This window comes from Mesitornis unicolor, unplaced genomic scaffold (assembly GCF_000695765.1).
Source record: "Mesitornis unicolor isolate BGI_N332 unplaced genomic scaffold, ASM69576v1 scaffold15244, whole genome shotgun sequence".
Lineage (NCBI taxonomy): Eukaryota > Metazoa > Chordata > Aves > Mesitornithiformes > Mesitornithidae > Mesitornis > Mesitornis unicolor.
This window is the reverse complement of record NW_010182189.1, coordinates 608-16,441: the sequence shown is the minus strand read 5'-3', so window position 1 is coordinate 16,441 and position 15,834 is coordinate 608. Positions and strand designations below refer to the sequence as shown.

The 15,834-nt window shown below is 46.3% G+C and overlaps 2 protein-coding genes across 2 annotated transcripts in view; one reads left to right on the top strand and one right to left on the bottom strand.

The window, feature by feature from the left end:
* SLC16A8 (solute carrier family 16 (monocarboxylate transporter), member 8) overlaps positions 1 to 2,998 on the top strand; it is a 4,968-nt gene extending 1,970 nt beyond the window's left edge. The window contains 2 exon segments of the mRNA XM_010183689.1: positions 1 to 332; positions 2,613 to 2,998. The exon segment at positions 1 to 332 is cut by the window's left edge and continues 14 nt beyond it. Coding sequence (XP_010181991.1) covers positions 1 to 332; positions 2,613 to 2,998 — 718 coding nt within the window.
* A 4,031-nt stretch (positions 2,999 to 7,029) lies between these two features.
* On the bottom strand, positions 7,030 to 15,595 carry PICK1 (protein interacting with PRKCA 1). Its single transcript, XM_010183687.1, has 12 exons — positions 15,503 to 15,595; positions 14,613 to 14,724; positions 14,001 to 14,129; positions 13,811 to 13,877; positions 12,395 to 12,484; positions 11,919 to 11,972; positions 11,757 to 11,819; positions 11,295 to 11,428; positions 10,439 to 10,531; positions 9,508 to 9,558; positions 7,699 to 7,843; positions 7,030 to 7,435 (listed from the first exon to the last, which is right to left on the bottom strand). The coding sequence occupies exons 1-12, from the start codon at positions 15,541 to 15,543 to the stop codon at positions 7,191 to 7,193; spliced, it is 1,224 nt and encodes a 407-aa protein (XP_010181989.1). The 5' UTR covers positions 15,544 to 15,595; the 3' UTR covers positions 7,030 to 7,190.
* Positions 15,596 to 15,834: the final 239 nt, after the last annotated feature.

The following is a 15,834-nucleotide window of genomic DNA, read 5'->3' as shown; positions in this document are numbered from 1 at the left end:
TTTCCTGCTCTCCATCATTGGCTTCATAGACATCTTTGCCCGCCCAGCCTGCGGCATGGTGGCAGGATTGAAGTGGGTCCGTCCTCACGTGTCATACCTGTTCAGCTTCGCGATGCTCTTCAATGGCTTGACAGACATCTGCAGTGCCAGGGCCAGCAATTACACAGGGCTGGTCATCTTCTGCGTCTTTTTTGGCATCTCTTATGGCATGGTGGGGGCACTGCAGTTCGAGGTGCTGATGGCCATCGTTGGCTCCCAGAAGTTCTCCAGTGCCATCGGGCTGGTCCTGCTCATTGAGGCTTTCGCTGTGCTCATCGGTCCCCCCTCTGCAGGTAGGTCTTTGGGTGCAAGACACAGGTGATTGATTTGGCTGCTGTTCCATGGTATTGCAGGTATTGGGATCCAGGTCTCTGCCTTCACTGCGAATGTTGCATAGAATCATCTTATGGGTAGGGTCAGCCACACGCTGCAGGGAAACCTTTGAGAGTCTTCAGGAGGACAAGGTGAGGGTCTTTCAAGCTCTCCTTGGTGTCTATGCCCTTTTGGTCTGTGCTGTAAATAATGATTTTGGTTTGTGCTGGCCTCAATCCCAAGCCACAGGAGTTTTGGCATCGATCAAGTCAAAACAGGTTGTAGGGCCACCTGAGGATTTGCTGTTACTTTTTTTTAAAGAGGATTAGGACACTCACAGCTTCTCAACCAGTCTGGTCTAGGCCACAGTCCCTGGTAAGATCCTTGCCCCACAGACAGCCCATAAACAGGCTGTTGAATGGGGAGAAACCCTTCGCCCAAGGGGTTGGTGTAGGTTGCTCTTAAGTGTCTGATCAGGTCTGAGAAAGCCACATCATGCCAAAGGCTTATTTCCTAACTAAGCGTGGTTCCCTGCATGTGTGATATAGGAGGAAGGGTGAGGGACAGACCATGGGCAAATCCCAGGGCAGGAACAACTCCATTGCTTCCTGCACACCCTTCCTTCAGCTGCTAAAGCCCATCAGTGAAGACCTCTGTGTGAATGATATTTTCCCCAGCACATACCACCATTTATGAGCAAAACTCACCCTCAGCAGGTCCACCCAGCTCTCAGGTAAAAACTGGTGGCTCTTGATGCTAACAATAATACATATCTCATCTTCCAAGCTGCCGGGCAGTTTGCAGTCCCAGCCCAGGGAAGGTCAAGAAATATGTGTCTCGGAGACAAAAATGTGTGTCTCAGAGGCAGCTACAGAGAGATCATGGGGGCAGAGGGAGATTTAACAGTGGGTGGTGGTCAGAGACATCTCTTAGCCTTCCCACCTCAGTTCAGCTCTGCCTTTGTACTGTGGCATGCACATCAGGACACAGATGGTGCAACACCAAAGAACAGTGTTGGAGAGAGCCAAATCATGGTGCCCATCTCCCCCTCAGGGGGACCCTCTGCTGCAGGACCCCCCTGGCACAGGTAGCTTGAGTGTGCTGGCAAATGCGACGGTTCGACCTGGTGCTCGGCTGGAAGAAGGGGGTTGAACAAAGTGGCTTTGTTTGGTGTAATCCTCCTGAGCTGCTTCCTGCTCCGTGGGACTGAGGGGGTTTGGCACAGGATAAGCTGCACACACACACACGCACACATGCACGCGTACGGACATGCATGCAGGCTCCTCGCTCGCCACCCGGCTTGGGTGAACAGGGCCACATTCAGCTGGGGAGCAATTTGCCTTGTGGCTCCCATGACTGCTCTGGGAGGCCACTTCATCATGCCCTGGGGCTGGTTTCGGGCCATGCACCGTAACACAGCAGGGACAGCGGGTCACATCAGCAATCAGGAGCACTCAGGACATCAGTATGAAGTCTTTGGTCACTCAGGCTCCTCAGCACCAAGAACAGGAAACCCTTCCTCCATTGCCAGCCCTGGTGCCTTCAGAAGATACATTGAGAACGTCTTTTTGGCAGAAGAGTTTGGGCCCCCATTCATAAGATGTGGGCCAACCAAAGGGATTTCTCTGCCAGAGATGTTTCTTCTCCCTCTCTGAATGTTATCCTGACACGATAGCTTAAGAAATAGCAATGCCTCTCAAATTTGGTTTCTTTTCTGAGTCTGGACAAGCCAATTTCTCAGAGGCTCATCTCATCATGGCAAGACGATGGCCCATCACAACACGAGACCATAACATCAGTGCGTCACAATTATTTAATCTTGTCCAAACAAGGGAAAACAGCTACCCTGCACTCTTATAGTACTTTGCTTGGTGGTGCAGTGTGACTCTTGCCCAGGATGATTTTTAGATATCCAAGCTTCTTACTCTTAGGTCCTCAGCCAAATGCAGATTCTGCTCACTTGTGTTGGGCTGTCCATGCAGGAGTGTGCAGGCTGAGGCTATCACCTGTCTCATTTAGGGGAGGGTTAGATTGGATATTAGCAAAAATTTCTTTACTGAAAGAGTGGTCAAGCAGTGGAATGGACTGACCAGAGAGGTGGTGGAGTCAGCATCCCTGAAGGTGTTCAAAAAATGTGCAGATGGGGCACTTCAGGACATGTTTTGGTGTGTGTGGTGGCGTTAGGTTGATGGTTGGACTTGATGACCTTAGAGGTCTCTTCCAACCTTATTTGATGAATCTATTTCTTCTCCAACCATCAGGCCGCTTGGTCGATGCTCTCAAGAACTACGAGGTGATCTTCTACCTGGCAGGCTCAGAGGTGGTGCTCTCCGCTCTCTTCTTGGCCATGGCCACCTATTGCTGCCTGAACCGAGGGAAGAAGAAGGAGGCTCCCCCAGAGAACAACCCTTCTGCGGGTGGCGGGAGCGACACCGAGGAAGCAGAGTCCGATGTGCAGGAAGCTGAAGAGCACAGCAGTGACAACCACCAGCCGCCCCAAAACACTGAGGTGGCAGCGAGCGAGGAGGCCAACCATGTAGCAGAGGAGCAGAGTGGGGAGGGAGGCGGGTGTCCTGGTGGGGATGGGGAGGTGTTGGCACGGGACGGCTGCAACACTGACCAGACAGTGGAGAGGGACAGTTTTTAGCCAGGGCAGAGGAATGGGGGGATGTATAAAACTGGCCTTGTTTGCATGCACCTCAGCATGGGAGGGTAGGTGGAATATGGGGTGGAGAAGGTTGAAACAAAAACAGATGAAAGAAGTGAGAGGGAGAACTATAAGAATAGGTGGTCCTTAAGTACATATGTCCACGTACCTACCCAGTGATACGTCTGCTTGCGTCCTGCACTCATGCTGGTACAACACAGGCTCAGAGCAGCCCAAACACCAAAAAGAAAAACAAAAATCTTCTTTCCTCACTTCCAAACCAGCCCTGGAGAAAGAGGCTGCCAAGGACTCTCCTTTTCCTTCTGCATTGTCACAATACAGAACACAAACAATTAGAGACTCTTTGTAATCAGAGCCGGTTCGCTTTGGTCTGGTGTCAGTGTTTCCTCTGCCCCACTTCTGCGGTCGGGATAGTGCCAGGCTGGCTGGCAGCAGCTTTAGGAGATGGTGTAATTTATAGCTATCACTCGGGCCACCTCCAGCTGCAACCACGGTCCCTGCAATATCCTCAGGCACTGCCAAACTGGTGGGACACTGGCTCTGACCACCTCCATCTGGAGCATCTTTTGTGGGCGGTAGGTAAAGCTGGGACAGTAACACATGATGCTGCTTTTCCAAGTAGCGAAGCGCTGGGTTAGAGGCCACTGCTGAGGTACAAGAAGAAGCCATCTAAGAAAGACTAATGCCATTAGAAGAGCAGCCATGAGACAGAGCCTCGCTGACAGTAATAGCAGCGAGGCAGCTTTAACTAGGCTGAACTGAGGCCTGTTGACGTGTGAAGGGAACAACTCAGCCCTTACGGGGGTGGGAGTTTCAGGGCAGGCAAATAACCACGTCCCACGTTTTTTTATGGCACCAGATACGTATATATATCTGTGTGTGTGTGTGTGAGTGTGTGTTTTCTTTTTAAATAGAGAAAAACCCCTTACGTAAAGGAATCAAAGGTAAAGCGGAAGGACGAGCCTCAGTGCTTTAGGTGCCACTAATGAGGGTGTTGGAGCACGTGGGAAGGCAGGCATGGCCCCCTCACCCCCCGCCACAGTGGTGGATTTCTAGATGCAGAAAGGACAACCTTCCCTGGCATGCTTAAACCACTCTTAATCTGCTTTAGGACTGGATCTTTTATAAACACCCCTGGCCAAAGCCCTTTCTTCCGGTTTCCTGAACTGCTTCACCTCAGAGGCCCTGGGGGAGCCTGTGACTATAGCAAGGGATCAAAAACTAAGCAGAGGGCTACAAGGAAGGCAGCTCATGGGACCATCAAATTAGATGTTTCATTCCAGACCGGATTGACTACAAATTAACAGGGAATGGGCAAAGCCCGAGGGACTTATAAAGCCATTTAAACCCGGCAGGGGAGCAGGGACTGAAGGAAAAGGTTTCATTCTTGGTGCTCCTGAGCAAAGAGCAGTAAATGCTGAGCAAAACAAAGCTGCTGAAGACCGTCAGTTTACGAAGAGACAGAGGAACTGGAAACTGGTGTCGGGGGGGGGGAGAAGGTAAACCCCATGGGGCTGTGCCTGGTCCCACCATGGCTTACTATGGTGGTGTTAGCACCGACTGTGAGCCAGTCATAGCGGTGACTTTGGCATTTTTCCTATCCAATACCCCTTAGAAACAGCTGCAAAGCTCTGGGAGAAGGAGAAGCAGCAGCAATGGTGATGGAGCCCTGTAGGCATTCATTCGCTGCTCCACAAGCTCATTTTCCCCTCCCCACAAGGCGAGATCACTATTTCTCCTCTGCTCAACTGAGTTGCTCCACTAATCTTTTCCTAGCAGCCCCAAACTCCTGTACCCCAGGCCGGGTTCACCAATACCCCCTCCAAGAAGCAGAGCACAGCCCCCCAGAGGTCCAAGGTCCACAGCATGAAAATAACTACCCTTGTCAGCACCAGGCAGGTCATCAGAACAAGGTCTCCTCTGTTTCCTTGTCACCAGTCAACATTTCCCACTAAGCCTCCCACTCTTAAACCTTCTCACAAAAGCACAAAAACCCCTTAGGGTACAAGCTCTCTCTACAGAGGGTGCTGTAGAATACCCAGCCCTCTTCCTTCCCCTCCACCAGACAGGTTGCAAAAAATCTGGCTCTGCTGAAGCCTTTCCTCTGTTCCTCTTAACTGCTTTGTATTTTGGCACAGCGAACAGGTCTGAAAGAGGATCAGGGGACTTAAGCATCAGCTCAAGCTGGTAATGCAACAGCTGAGCTGTGCAGAGAAGTTGGCCCTGGAGTGGGTGCAAGGATGCCCCTGGGCAGGACTGAGGCAATGAGTGGCTTTACAAAGCTGGTGTTCCCCTGGGAAGCCAAAATGCAGAGGAGCTGCTCTATTACATAGAGGACTGCCCTTGCTACGCTGTTTGTAAGCCTTCTCCTCTGGAAACCTGTGCTGCAGTAATCACTGCCTCTTGACAAGGAGCTTATCCACCAATACGAGCAAGAAAATAATGGCCACCACATGACACTCCTTCCTGTCAATATATTTTAAGATTAAAACCAATGGAAGATGAACAAAAAAGAAATCACTAAAGAAAATCCTTGAAGGACAGGAAATGAAATGTCACATTTTTCTTTATTAGAGACAAAGTCAGTACATCAGTCTATTTAAATCTTCCAGAATAGCTTGACCATGGATGGCTTTCTTCCAGGCACCCACAGACGATGAAGTTCCAAAAAACAAATCAAAGAGAAAAAAACAACATGAAACAAATATCTCAATCATAAATTAATGCCCTTAAATAACTTCTCTCACTACCTCTAGAATGTAATGACAGAGAAGTCAAAACCCTTGCCTCTGAGAAGCTCACCACTGGCAGCTGTGCTGCCCAATAAAAGAGAAAGTGCCATCTGCATCTGGGATCAGCCCACAAGGATGGAGGGAGGAGAAGAGAAAGGGAGGACAGAAGCAGCCTCACTTACCTTGGTTTTCCTTCACCCTCTTCCCTTGTGCTGGGGAATGGGATGTTAGCTACTGCTTCTGGCTGGCTGGTTGTGCAGAGAGGAGAGCAGGGGGCTACATCCTGCACTAAGAAACCCAAAAGCCTTTGCCTGCAGGCCATGTCTTCCTCTCTGCAAAAGGCTTCCTGCCTCTCCTCTCTAAAGGACAGGACACCTCCTTTGTGGTTCTAAGTTGGCTCCTCCTGTCACTTGCACACTTCACATCCTCAAGAAGCACACTTGGTTACCATCCATCGCAAGGAGCCATAAGAGAGAACGATGGAAAGGAAACACATGCAGCTTTCCTGTCATCCCCAGGAACCTGTCTGCCTCAGACAAGCATGCTCACCTCAGCATCTCTGCTGAGTACGGGGGCTTCTTCCTGAGCTAGGTCCCTCCTTTCCACAGGGAAGGGCAGAGCCACATCCTGCAGAATATCCCTGTGGTATCACTATGGAGTGTGCAGATGGTGCCAGCTCTGCAGGAGCCCAGGGGCTATGAAGAGGGTGGCAGCTGGGGGAAGAGACTTCCGCATCTTTGCAGCAGGATTACAGCAGCTCAGTATGGCAGGCAGCTGCTTCCCCCAGCCCCTTGGACGGGGGGGTGACCGATCACATGTACCACCACCAGTTCTAGGTATCACCTCGGACTTGCTTCTATTTCTTAAGAACAGTGGTGCAGAGAGCTGGGAGTGCTCATCCCACAAAAATTGGCTCTGCAGCCCATGGGAACAGATGGAAGAGACAGAGAAAGCTTAAAAGAGGCCAGAGAATGGGAAGCCTGAAGACAGCGAGCAGTGGGTGAAGAAAATGCTGGTGCTAACACTTTCCCACAGCACAAGAGGAGGACAGAAGGAAGCTGTTCTCACCATTCGTAGCCATCTCCAGATGTTTAACTGGCTTCCGTGTGCCAGCGGGAAGTGGCGCATCCCACATGCTCAGCAGTGTCCTCTCTGCACACAGAGCCACAGGCAGTGTGGTGGGGGATTTTCCTCCCCACACCTCAGTACCCGGGCCGGGCAGCAGAAGTCTCTGGGCGGAAAAGGAATATCCAGGCAAACAAGCAAGGGAAGAGAGAGGAAAGCAGAGGTTGGTTCCGATCGAACCAGCTACCCCCACCCAAAGCAGAGAAGGAATCCCAGGCTGGACATACACAGAAATCACGGAGGACGAATCGCCATGTAAAATATATGTTTTTGTAACAGTCTGCAAAGTCTTTCCTCTGGCCACGCCAGCACACTCAGGCATCATCAATGAGCTTTTCAACATTTGCGTCCTCCTTCCCGCTACCCTCTCTCTCACTTCCTCCTTCGTCGTCTTCTGCCCCATCCGTGTACGTGTCCTTCTGTCCATAGTTGAGTGTAGTGCGGGCAAGGTCCACCTCAATGGGAAAGACGTCCGCATCTCGCAGCACGGCGTAGCAGTCGTCATAGTACATGGACATGGTGGAGACAAAACGCTGCAGCTGGAACACGATGTCTTGCACTGTAGTGGAGACAAGTTGGGAACAAATCAGGCAAAAAATCCCTTCCCAAACAGTGCGGAGGCTGCAACCAAGCCTCCCTCAACAGCATTAGATGCAGTCTCCTAAGCATGAATCCCTTCTGGCCCCTGAGGACAGATGTCTCTGGCACAGTCATGGAAGGGTTCTTCAGCAAAGACTTTTGAGCTGAGATGAAGGCAAAGCACGAAGGCCAAGCCATGTCTGTCTAACCCCTTCAGGTGCTGGACACAGCAGTGGCACTCACCATGTTTCTGGTCCAGGAGCTCTATTTTCTCTAGCACGTCCTTCCTCATCTTGGCAAAGCGTGTGCGAGCCTCCTGCCGGCAACGTAGGATAAGGCGGTATTCATAGTTCCCAGTGCTGACCCGGTAGAGGGGTTCACCCAGAGCCTGCCGAAAACACGGTGCCATTTTAGAGACTCCCCACAACAGTGCTTGTACACAGTTTGCCTACTGAGTGGACTCAAAATGACCTTGGGTTATCAAAGCCCTCTCAGGCTTACTGGAACTGCAGCCAGGGACATGAAACATGAGGGACACTGAGACACATCAACAACTGGGCATCAGTGAGGCCACTTTGAAGGCCAGACACACACCAACCACAGCAAAGAAAAGCATCACTACAAAGCAAAGACAAGGGGACAGACACCTTTCATCCCAGCATGGGAATGGCTTCTTATCTGAACTATTAAGACAGGCACTGTGAACAAACATGTCTAAGGTCTGAGGAACATAGTACTTCACACATCAATCACACAAAAAATTCTGCCCTCCTCTGCAAGCTTCACTCTGTAATGAGAGCATGACATATTATACATCTACACAGGGAACCTCGTGGTATCTACAACCACCCAGACTCAACACTTGAAACCAGCAGGGATGGGTATATACATTGTCCTGCAAAATAGTTTTGAGAGAAAGGGGTTAGGTCTGTCAGCACAACAGCATTCTTCTCTTGCACCTGTAAACATAACATACATAAAAATCCACGTTACCGACTATGGCTTGGTAATGCACACTGCATTGCCAAAAGATGTTACTCTACTGGGCAAGACTGGGATATTTTTCTTCCCATTTAGCAGGAAAAATATCATTAAATGATGTGTTAGGGAAGTTTTATACCTTCCTGGCACTGGGAACTAAGCATTCATTCTCTTGCACCTGTAAACATAACATACATAAAAATCCACGTTACCGACTATGGCTTGGTAATGCACACTGCATTGCCAAAAGATGTTACTCTACTGGGCAAGACTGGGATATTTTTCTTCCCATTTAGCAGGAAAAATATCATTAAATGATGTGTTAGGGAAGTTTTATACCTTCCTGGCACTGGGAACTAAGCATTCAAAAAAAAAAAAAAAAATCAAATTCCTGCTCCGAGATCAATACCTAGGATAAAATAAGATCTTGTTTTTAAACTGGGCATACAGGGGACAGCTTTAGCTATCTTAAACAGAGCTGTGAAGGATTACAGTTGTAAAACTCTAAAATAGACAGCAAATGGTTACTGGAGAAAGCTGTAAGCTTTTTTTCAAAGTCTTCCAATTTTAAATTACCTGCTTTTACAAAAAACCCTGTTGTTAAAAGAGATACTTTAATCAATTTTCCTCAACGACAAATGCGGCTTTCACATGCATTTTGCTGCGGAGAAGCTAAACCTCCATTTCTCAGAAACAAGTCCGGAATTAATGATAAGCTGTAGACTACACACAAATGGAATCTATGAAGATAACACCTTAATCCTCCTTACACAAGCTAATATTACTTAAACACTGAGACAGGCAACTGCAGAACAAACAAGCTGCAGAGGAGGTATCTGTTCCCTCTACTGTTCTAATACTGTTGACAGCTATTAGCAGTGTCTCCCAGGTAGCATTTAAGGATCTCCAACTTTTAACACGTGAAGAACAAATGTGTGTAATTGTTAATATGCATTTATTAGTTTGGATGCACACAGGTACAGAAGCGCTTTTGCATTTATAAGGCAGCGTGCACAGGGAAGCTGCAGAAAGAGAGCGTGCAGTTGTCATTGCCACAGTACTGGTACTCACAACGCAGCTGTACTCTTCATCATCCATCTCTTTGACTTTCAGGCAGTAAGACTTCACAGGATTTAAAAATAAAGAAAAAAAAAGCACAAAACAAGAAAGAAATATTAAGAATTAGAAGCAGTTTCACCATCACCCACAGCCATTGCTTTGTACCATTTCAAGCCCTCCTTCAATGCTGCAGCTAGGGACACTGGGGAAAGCACAGCAAGATCAGAATATATTAAACAACCCGGGGGAAAGAAAATCTATTTAGAGAAAGATGGGGAGAGAAAACAGTGGGGGAGAGAGAAAGCACTATTTTATATTACTGGAGCAAATATTTAAGATAAGTATAACCTAGTAAAAGAAAAGTCTTGTGTTTATCTACTGTTTGGGCAAACACAGTACCAGAAAAGCGTGAGGAGGCAATAAATTAATATAAGATTATTTAAGAAACAGATTCCTACAGTTACAGACAGAACAGATGCCCTTTACAGCCCTACCCTTTTTGGGTGTAGAAAACAAGGGGTGAGTGGAATGGAGGAGAAAAAAAAGGCATTGTCTAAAAGAAAGCTGTTGTTTACTTTGGCTGAAGAAAGACTATTGAAAATTACCTGAACAATATGGACTGCAAAGCTATTTAGGGGAGTTCAAGAGCACAAGCTGCATAGCAACTCTTTACAAATATATCAGGAAATTAATTTGGTTATGTAGAAAATAAGTAATCTGGATTCTGGTAGATCTCTCTTACCAATGAGAACTATTAGGTTAAAAGAAGGTGTCTGAATCTGAGTAATCTGGCAGTAGACAAAGAATTGGAAAAAATAATGCATTCTCACATGGATTGCGGAAGGATGGATATGTGATTGCCTAGGCTGGATGTGGCCCTCAGGCTATTACTATATGAAACTTAATTTCAACCAGCATTTAAAATTAAAAAAAGGCAGCTCACCAAATATTCAAACTTGACATCCAGGTATTTTTTGATAGTCAGCCTTGTGTCAGGAATGGCTTTATTCAGATACGTATTCAAGTCAGTAAGCATCTGCAAGGCAAACATCCTGGTGCTGAATGTAAGACCAAAAAGCATGACTGCGATTCATCAACTGCACCCTTCTAACCACCTCAGGACATGAGACTGCCTCGACTTAACCCTTTTTTGAACTAGAGCATATTTGAAAGAAAATGTTTCATCTTGACTCAGAAATGCCATGGTTAGAGCATCCATTACTGTCACTGGCAAGTGGTTCTAGTGTTAGAAATGCATGCCTCACTTCCAGTCTGAACTCTTCTTTTCACTCCTCTTGTTTCATTTTCAATTGGTCCTGGAAACTGCTCTCCCCGATTCAAAGGCCAACTACCCAACATGGCACTGAAAGTGGTGCCCAAATCAACACTTAATCCTCTGTCTGCTAAACTTAAGTGGAGTCTCTTAAATATATTGATTGAAATCCTTAAACTGCTCCTGGACTGCTTATTTAAACTCTTTTAAATTTAGTGATATCTTTTAATTATGGCTACCAATATCAGGGAAAGGGCTCTAGGAATCTACACTGATCAAATTAACCCCTAATTCCCAAAAGAAAATGAGAGGAATATACTCATGTGCAAATCAAAGGGACAAGATTGATATATTCACTACGTTAGCTCTTAGGTTCTTTATGAAGAGAGTACCCTGAAGGAAAGCAGACAAAGACAACACTTCCCACAATGAATGATCTTTAAGACCACACCTTCAAAGACAGGCTTCTGTCTTTCTAGATACCCCTCTTCTCCAGACCCTTTATTCCTATGGTTAAATTCTTTACCGGCTTAATTGTTTTCAGAAGGTGAATCCCAAACTTCTCAATGTTGCGATGGGCATCAGCGAATTTCACAAAGGCTTCACTGGCAGCTGCTTGCGGCTCCCGGACACCAATGACAGAGAAAACGTCTCCAAATGCTAGATTAGGGTAATAAATACAAAGATGAAAGAAGAAGTTTACCCTGCAGAAGAACCTTGCCTCCAGTATTACAGCTCCTTCCCATAACCTTGCAATTAGCTGGGGGATGATGCTACATATTCCCTAAAGGCCAGAGGTTGGCAGGGCATTTCTTCAATGTCTCATGTGAAAGATGGTGCCTGTGTTAGCACCGTCACTGCTAATGCCAGGAGAGCAGCCCTTCCCAGCTCATTTCTTTGGGTGAGGGAATCACACATCTGAGTACTGACTAAAACTTTGGAAACTGGAGGTCAAAGATTTCTGCACCTTTCACTTAAGAATCTTTACCTCTGTGTGTCTGGGACAGCTCAAAGAAAGCCCTGAGAAGACTCTTGGTGTGCTCTGTCAAGCCTGTGACGAAAGCCAGAAAAAGAATTTTAGTCATTTCACTGAAACATAACAGAGGCATCTTTCCCTCCCATCTGGTATCTGATGGATGACACAGTTTACCTTTGTATAACTCCGCAGTCCTCTCCAGCTCCTCTAACCTCTTCACTAATCCATCTAAATGGGAATGAGAATCAGAATACAGAGTTACAACAGTCAAATCCAGGACACGGTTAACATCTGACTGACTGGATAAACACTAGTTTCAGATTTTTGGTTCAAATTTCTCTCACCTCTAAAGCTTGTCCCCTGGTCCAGCATGGGATGCTTTAAAATAACTGCCAGGTAGTTTTACAATGTGGCATCATCACCTATCAGCATTCACTGAGTGGGTCCCCACTTTTAATTAATTTGACCTCAGCTAACATTTAAATGGTCCCAGTGACTCAGGAGGGGCAGAGGCAATCACAACAGCGAGGCATAGCAGAAGGAAAGAATTATGAAGGAATAATGTGGAACATGCAAGTAACCATAGAAAGCTGGTAAGCACAAGAGGGTAAGTGTTCCCTTAAGAAAATGTCCTCCTGGACAGGACTTACCATTGCAAAGTATGGCTCGGCTTAATCCCAGGGCATCCGCTGTCCCTGAGCTCATGTTCTCTACCAGTCGATGCTTTACCTTCTTCAATACTAAAGGCCAAAAGAGAGTTGCAAACCAGGATCAGGGTCATTTCTATGGGTAGGAAAAGCTCACTAGCATAATTCATCACTTTCTCAGGTATTGAATAAACTGGCCTGTTTGAACTTGACTCACTACTGAGGCAGTGAGCAAAAAAAGAACACTATAGAAACTACATGTTTGGTCCAGCCATAACACACGCAACGCATCTGCTGACTGTTCTGCTCTCACATCCTTTGTACTTCAATCAGTAGAGCTCCAGCACTTCTTCTGGAAGACTATTCCAGTAAATCACTTCACTATAAGGTACCTATCATGATATTTGGAACTAAACTTTGCTTATGCTACTTGCTGTATTACTTCAACTGAAGTCAGGAGATGAGGCTGAAAACAAGATAAACAGGACTTAATGCTCAAAGTTATCCCTTTGCTTACTTTTATCTTTTAGATCTTGGTTAAACCCTTTTGTCACGCCTTGATGGAATTAATTTCTGGTTTTGATGGTCATACCCCACAAATTACTAGAGACAATCATGCCCTCTTTGGACTCAGATGACTCGGCTACTTTTATTTAGAGGCAGACTTGCAGAGGCGGCAAGTGCCTGCAGCTCCCAAGAACTCAGCTGGAGCCACAGTGTTCAGCATCTCTGGAAAATACCATATTGTCACTGCACTTTTGTTTCCCCAGAAATCCGCCCCAGTCCTCACTATTTTCCTGAACCCCTGACAATTCATTAGCACCTTAATCACCATGAAAAGAAATAAAAGCAGAAAGAATAGCTAGAGGAGTTTTTTAGGAAAGTGAGAAAGTTAAGACCATGTAATGGAGACAGTTGTGTAGGCTTAATTCAAAACACACACTTTGTTTTAGAAATAAAGCCTCTCCTCTCTCTTATAAAATTTATGGTTGAACAAAACTCAGTGTAGATAGGTATGTCATGACTGTTCTCCAAGCTGAGAAACTGCAACCAGTGTCTTTTGATAGACACATTTCTGTGTAAAGCTGAAACTCTCAACAGATCAGCATAACTTGCATGTATTAAAAATAAATAAATTAAATCATTATCTACTTGAGTATCATCATCCACACTAAACACAGCGCAGAAAAACAATCCTCCTACAACAACAGCCAAGCCTCAGTTTAACTATTCAAGACTATTCAAGAAGTCAGGGAAGGGTTTTATTTAAACCTGTAACTCTCTTTGATAGTAACCATCTGAAAATGACCAAGTTAAGAGGAAGAACCGAACCAGAATTTTACTTTGGTTTTAGCTGGGACCAATCTCTCACCCCTTCATGTCACTTTAATACTCTAGGGAGAAAGAAACCAGTCTTACCAATATCCAAAGACTTGCCCTGCTTTGGGTCAGCCTGAAGCTTGTTGTAGTGAATCGTCACTTCTCCCTGCAGAAAGAGCAAACCCAAAACTGCTGCGCTGGAAGCAAGTAGCACTGGCTTCCTTTACCAATGGACAATAAAGTGTAAACTACAACCCAGAAACTCCAGTGGCCCCCTCCTACCTCTCACCTTTACCATCTGTATCATCTTGGCCACCTCCACCTTGGTTTTCCCTTTGACAGACTTCCCATTCACTCCTGTGATTTCATCCCCAGCTGCTACAGTGCCGTCTAAGGCTGCTGGAGTATTATCAAATACCTAGCAGAGAGGAGAAAAAGCACACGTAGTCTGGACTCAAGAGAAAGAAAAAAGTTAATGGAGGGTTGAAGAACAAGAAAGGGACAATTACATTTCTCCTATTTAACTCAGTTGCATTTTGTTCATGGTGAAGCCTCAATTTTTCCCTAACTCAGAGGTGGGCTGATCACCTTGTTCTCTCAGGAAGTTCTTATCTCCAGGATGTACCTCCTCAAGTGTGGGATTTCTTGATGTTGGGAGTGTCACGCTGTACCTTTGTGAATTCTAACTTGCTCTCCAAGGAGAAGGACTTCAATTTCAGCAGCCTTAATTTAATTCTTCCACATCTACTAGGTACTAGGGTAAGGAAATCGTACTCACTGGAGAGTGAGATGATGTCTCCCATTGGAGACAAACAAACAGCACTGGGCTCTCCACACTTCCCAGCTCTCAGGCCAACACTGTTTTACAAAGATAGTTTATTCTTTCTCGCCGAGTGCCCACCTGGACAATGTAGAGACAGGGGCAGTACTGGGCTCCTCCCCCGATGCTGATCCCTATCAGGTTCTGAGAGTCCTTCTTCAGGGTCACTGTCCCAGGTACAGTGGGGATCCCCCTGGAATGAGAAGGGGGGAATGAATACCTGAACACGGTACGCAGAGCTGCGTGTGTATGAAACAACTCTGGTATCCGAGTCGATATGAACTGAAAACATAGTGGGCACTGCACACTGGAAGTCATCACATTATCTCTGCCACACCATCTATCAGCTCAGGCCAGCAGGAAGACCTTCTGGGCTGTCTTTTTTGAGACTGCACGCAAGGATTAGAGGTGGGAGAGACACCCTTGTCTATTGCTAGGCACTGAGGAAACATGAGTATGTTCTAGAGTGTTTCATCTGTTCTTAGTGCTGGAGTGAGAGGAAAACATGCACAGCATAAATGAGATGCAATACAAGTGCTCCATGTCCAATCCATTGCTAATCTCATCAAACCTTTTACTCGCTCAGGAAATGCCCATATTCTCTTCCCTACAGACCTAAGGAGTCCAGTTTCTCTCCATTTCTTCCTGCCTCTTTCCTTCATTGTAAATATTTTTTTTCCTCTGGCTAAGGTCACAAATTTACAGAAATTCTGTCAGCACTGATGAATGCAATCAGAAATGCAGGGTAGTTATTACAGAGCAACAGAAAGTGTTCTCCTTTGCGCACAGCGCAGCGCTGTCTCATCCCCAGTCCCCAGAGGGAGCAAGAAATTAGGACTGAACAGCAAGTCTGACTCTTCAGCACATAGCATCAGGAGCGAGTGAATTTATCCACTCCCATTAGGTCTTGGCTGCAAAGACTATTTCTTTTGTTAGCAAAAAAAACAGGAAAAGACGAGTGAAATACTCACAGCTTATCTTCCTCGATATCATAGTCCAAATCTGCAAACATTGTTTTGGTTAAGCGGTGCCTGATCACCTGAAACTTCTTATGCCAAACTCCCTGGGAAGAAAGAGTAGAATAAACCTGATAAACCAGTGATCTCAACAGAAAACTGCAGAGAATCATCCTGTCACCCTTGTCAATCACCTCTCCTTTTTATTATTTTCTTTTTGAATGTCATATCACGGTCTCTATTCTTATATCAAAGACGAAAAGCACGTCAAGTATCTCCGATTCTCTGCTCTGAGAGAGACAGGAGAACGTCCTCAGGTCTGAATGCTGCCTGTTTCAAGACCCACA

Coding starts and splice junctions, on each gene's coding strand:
- PICK1 (XM_010183687.1), bottom strand. CDS start 15,543: ATGTTTGCAGATTTGGACTATGATATCGAGGAAGATAAGCT. Junction 14,130..14,612: donor CCTGTCTCTACATTGTCCAG/GTGGGCACTCGG, acceptor CCTCTCTGCTAG/GTATTTGATAATACTCCAGC. Junction 11,429..11,756: donor GCTGTCCCAGACACACAGAG/GTAAAGATTCTT, acceptor ACCCTAATCTAG/CATTTGGAGACGTTTTCTCT.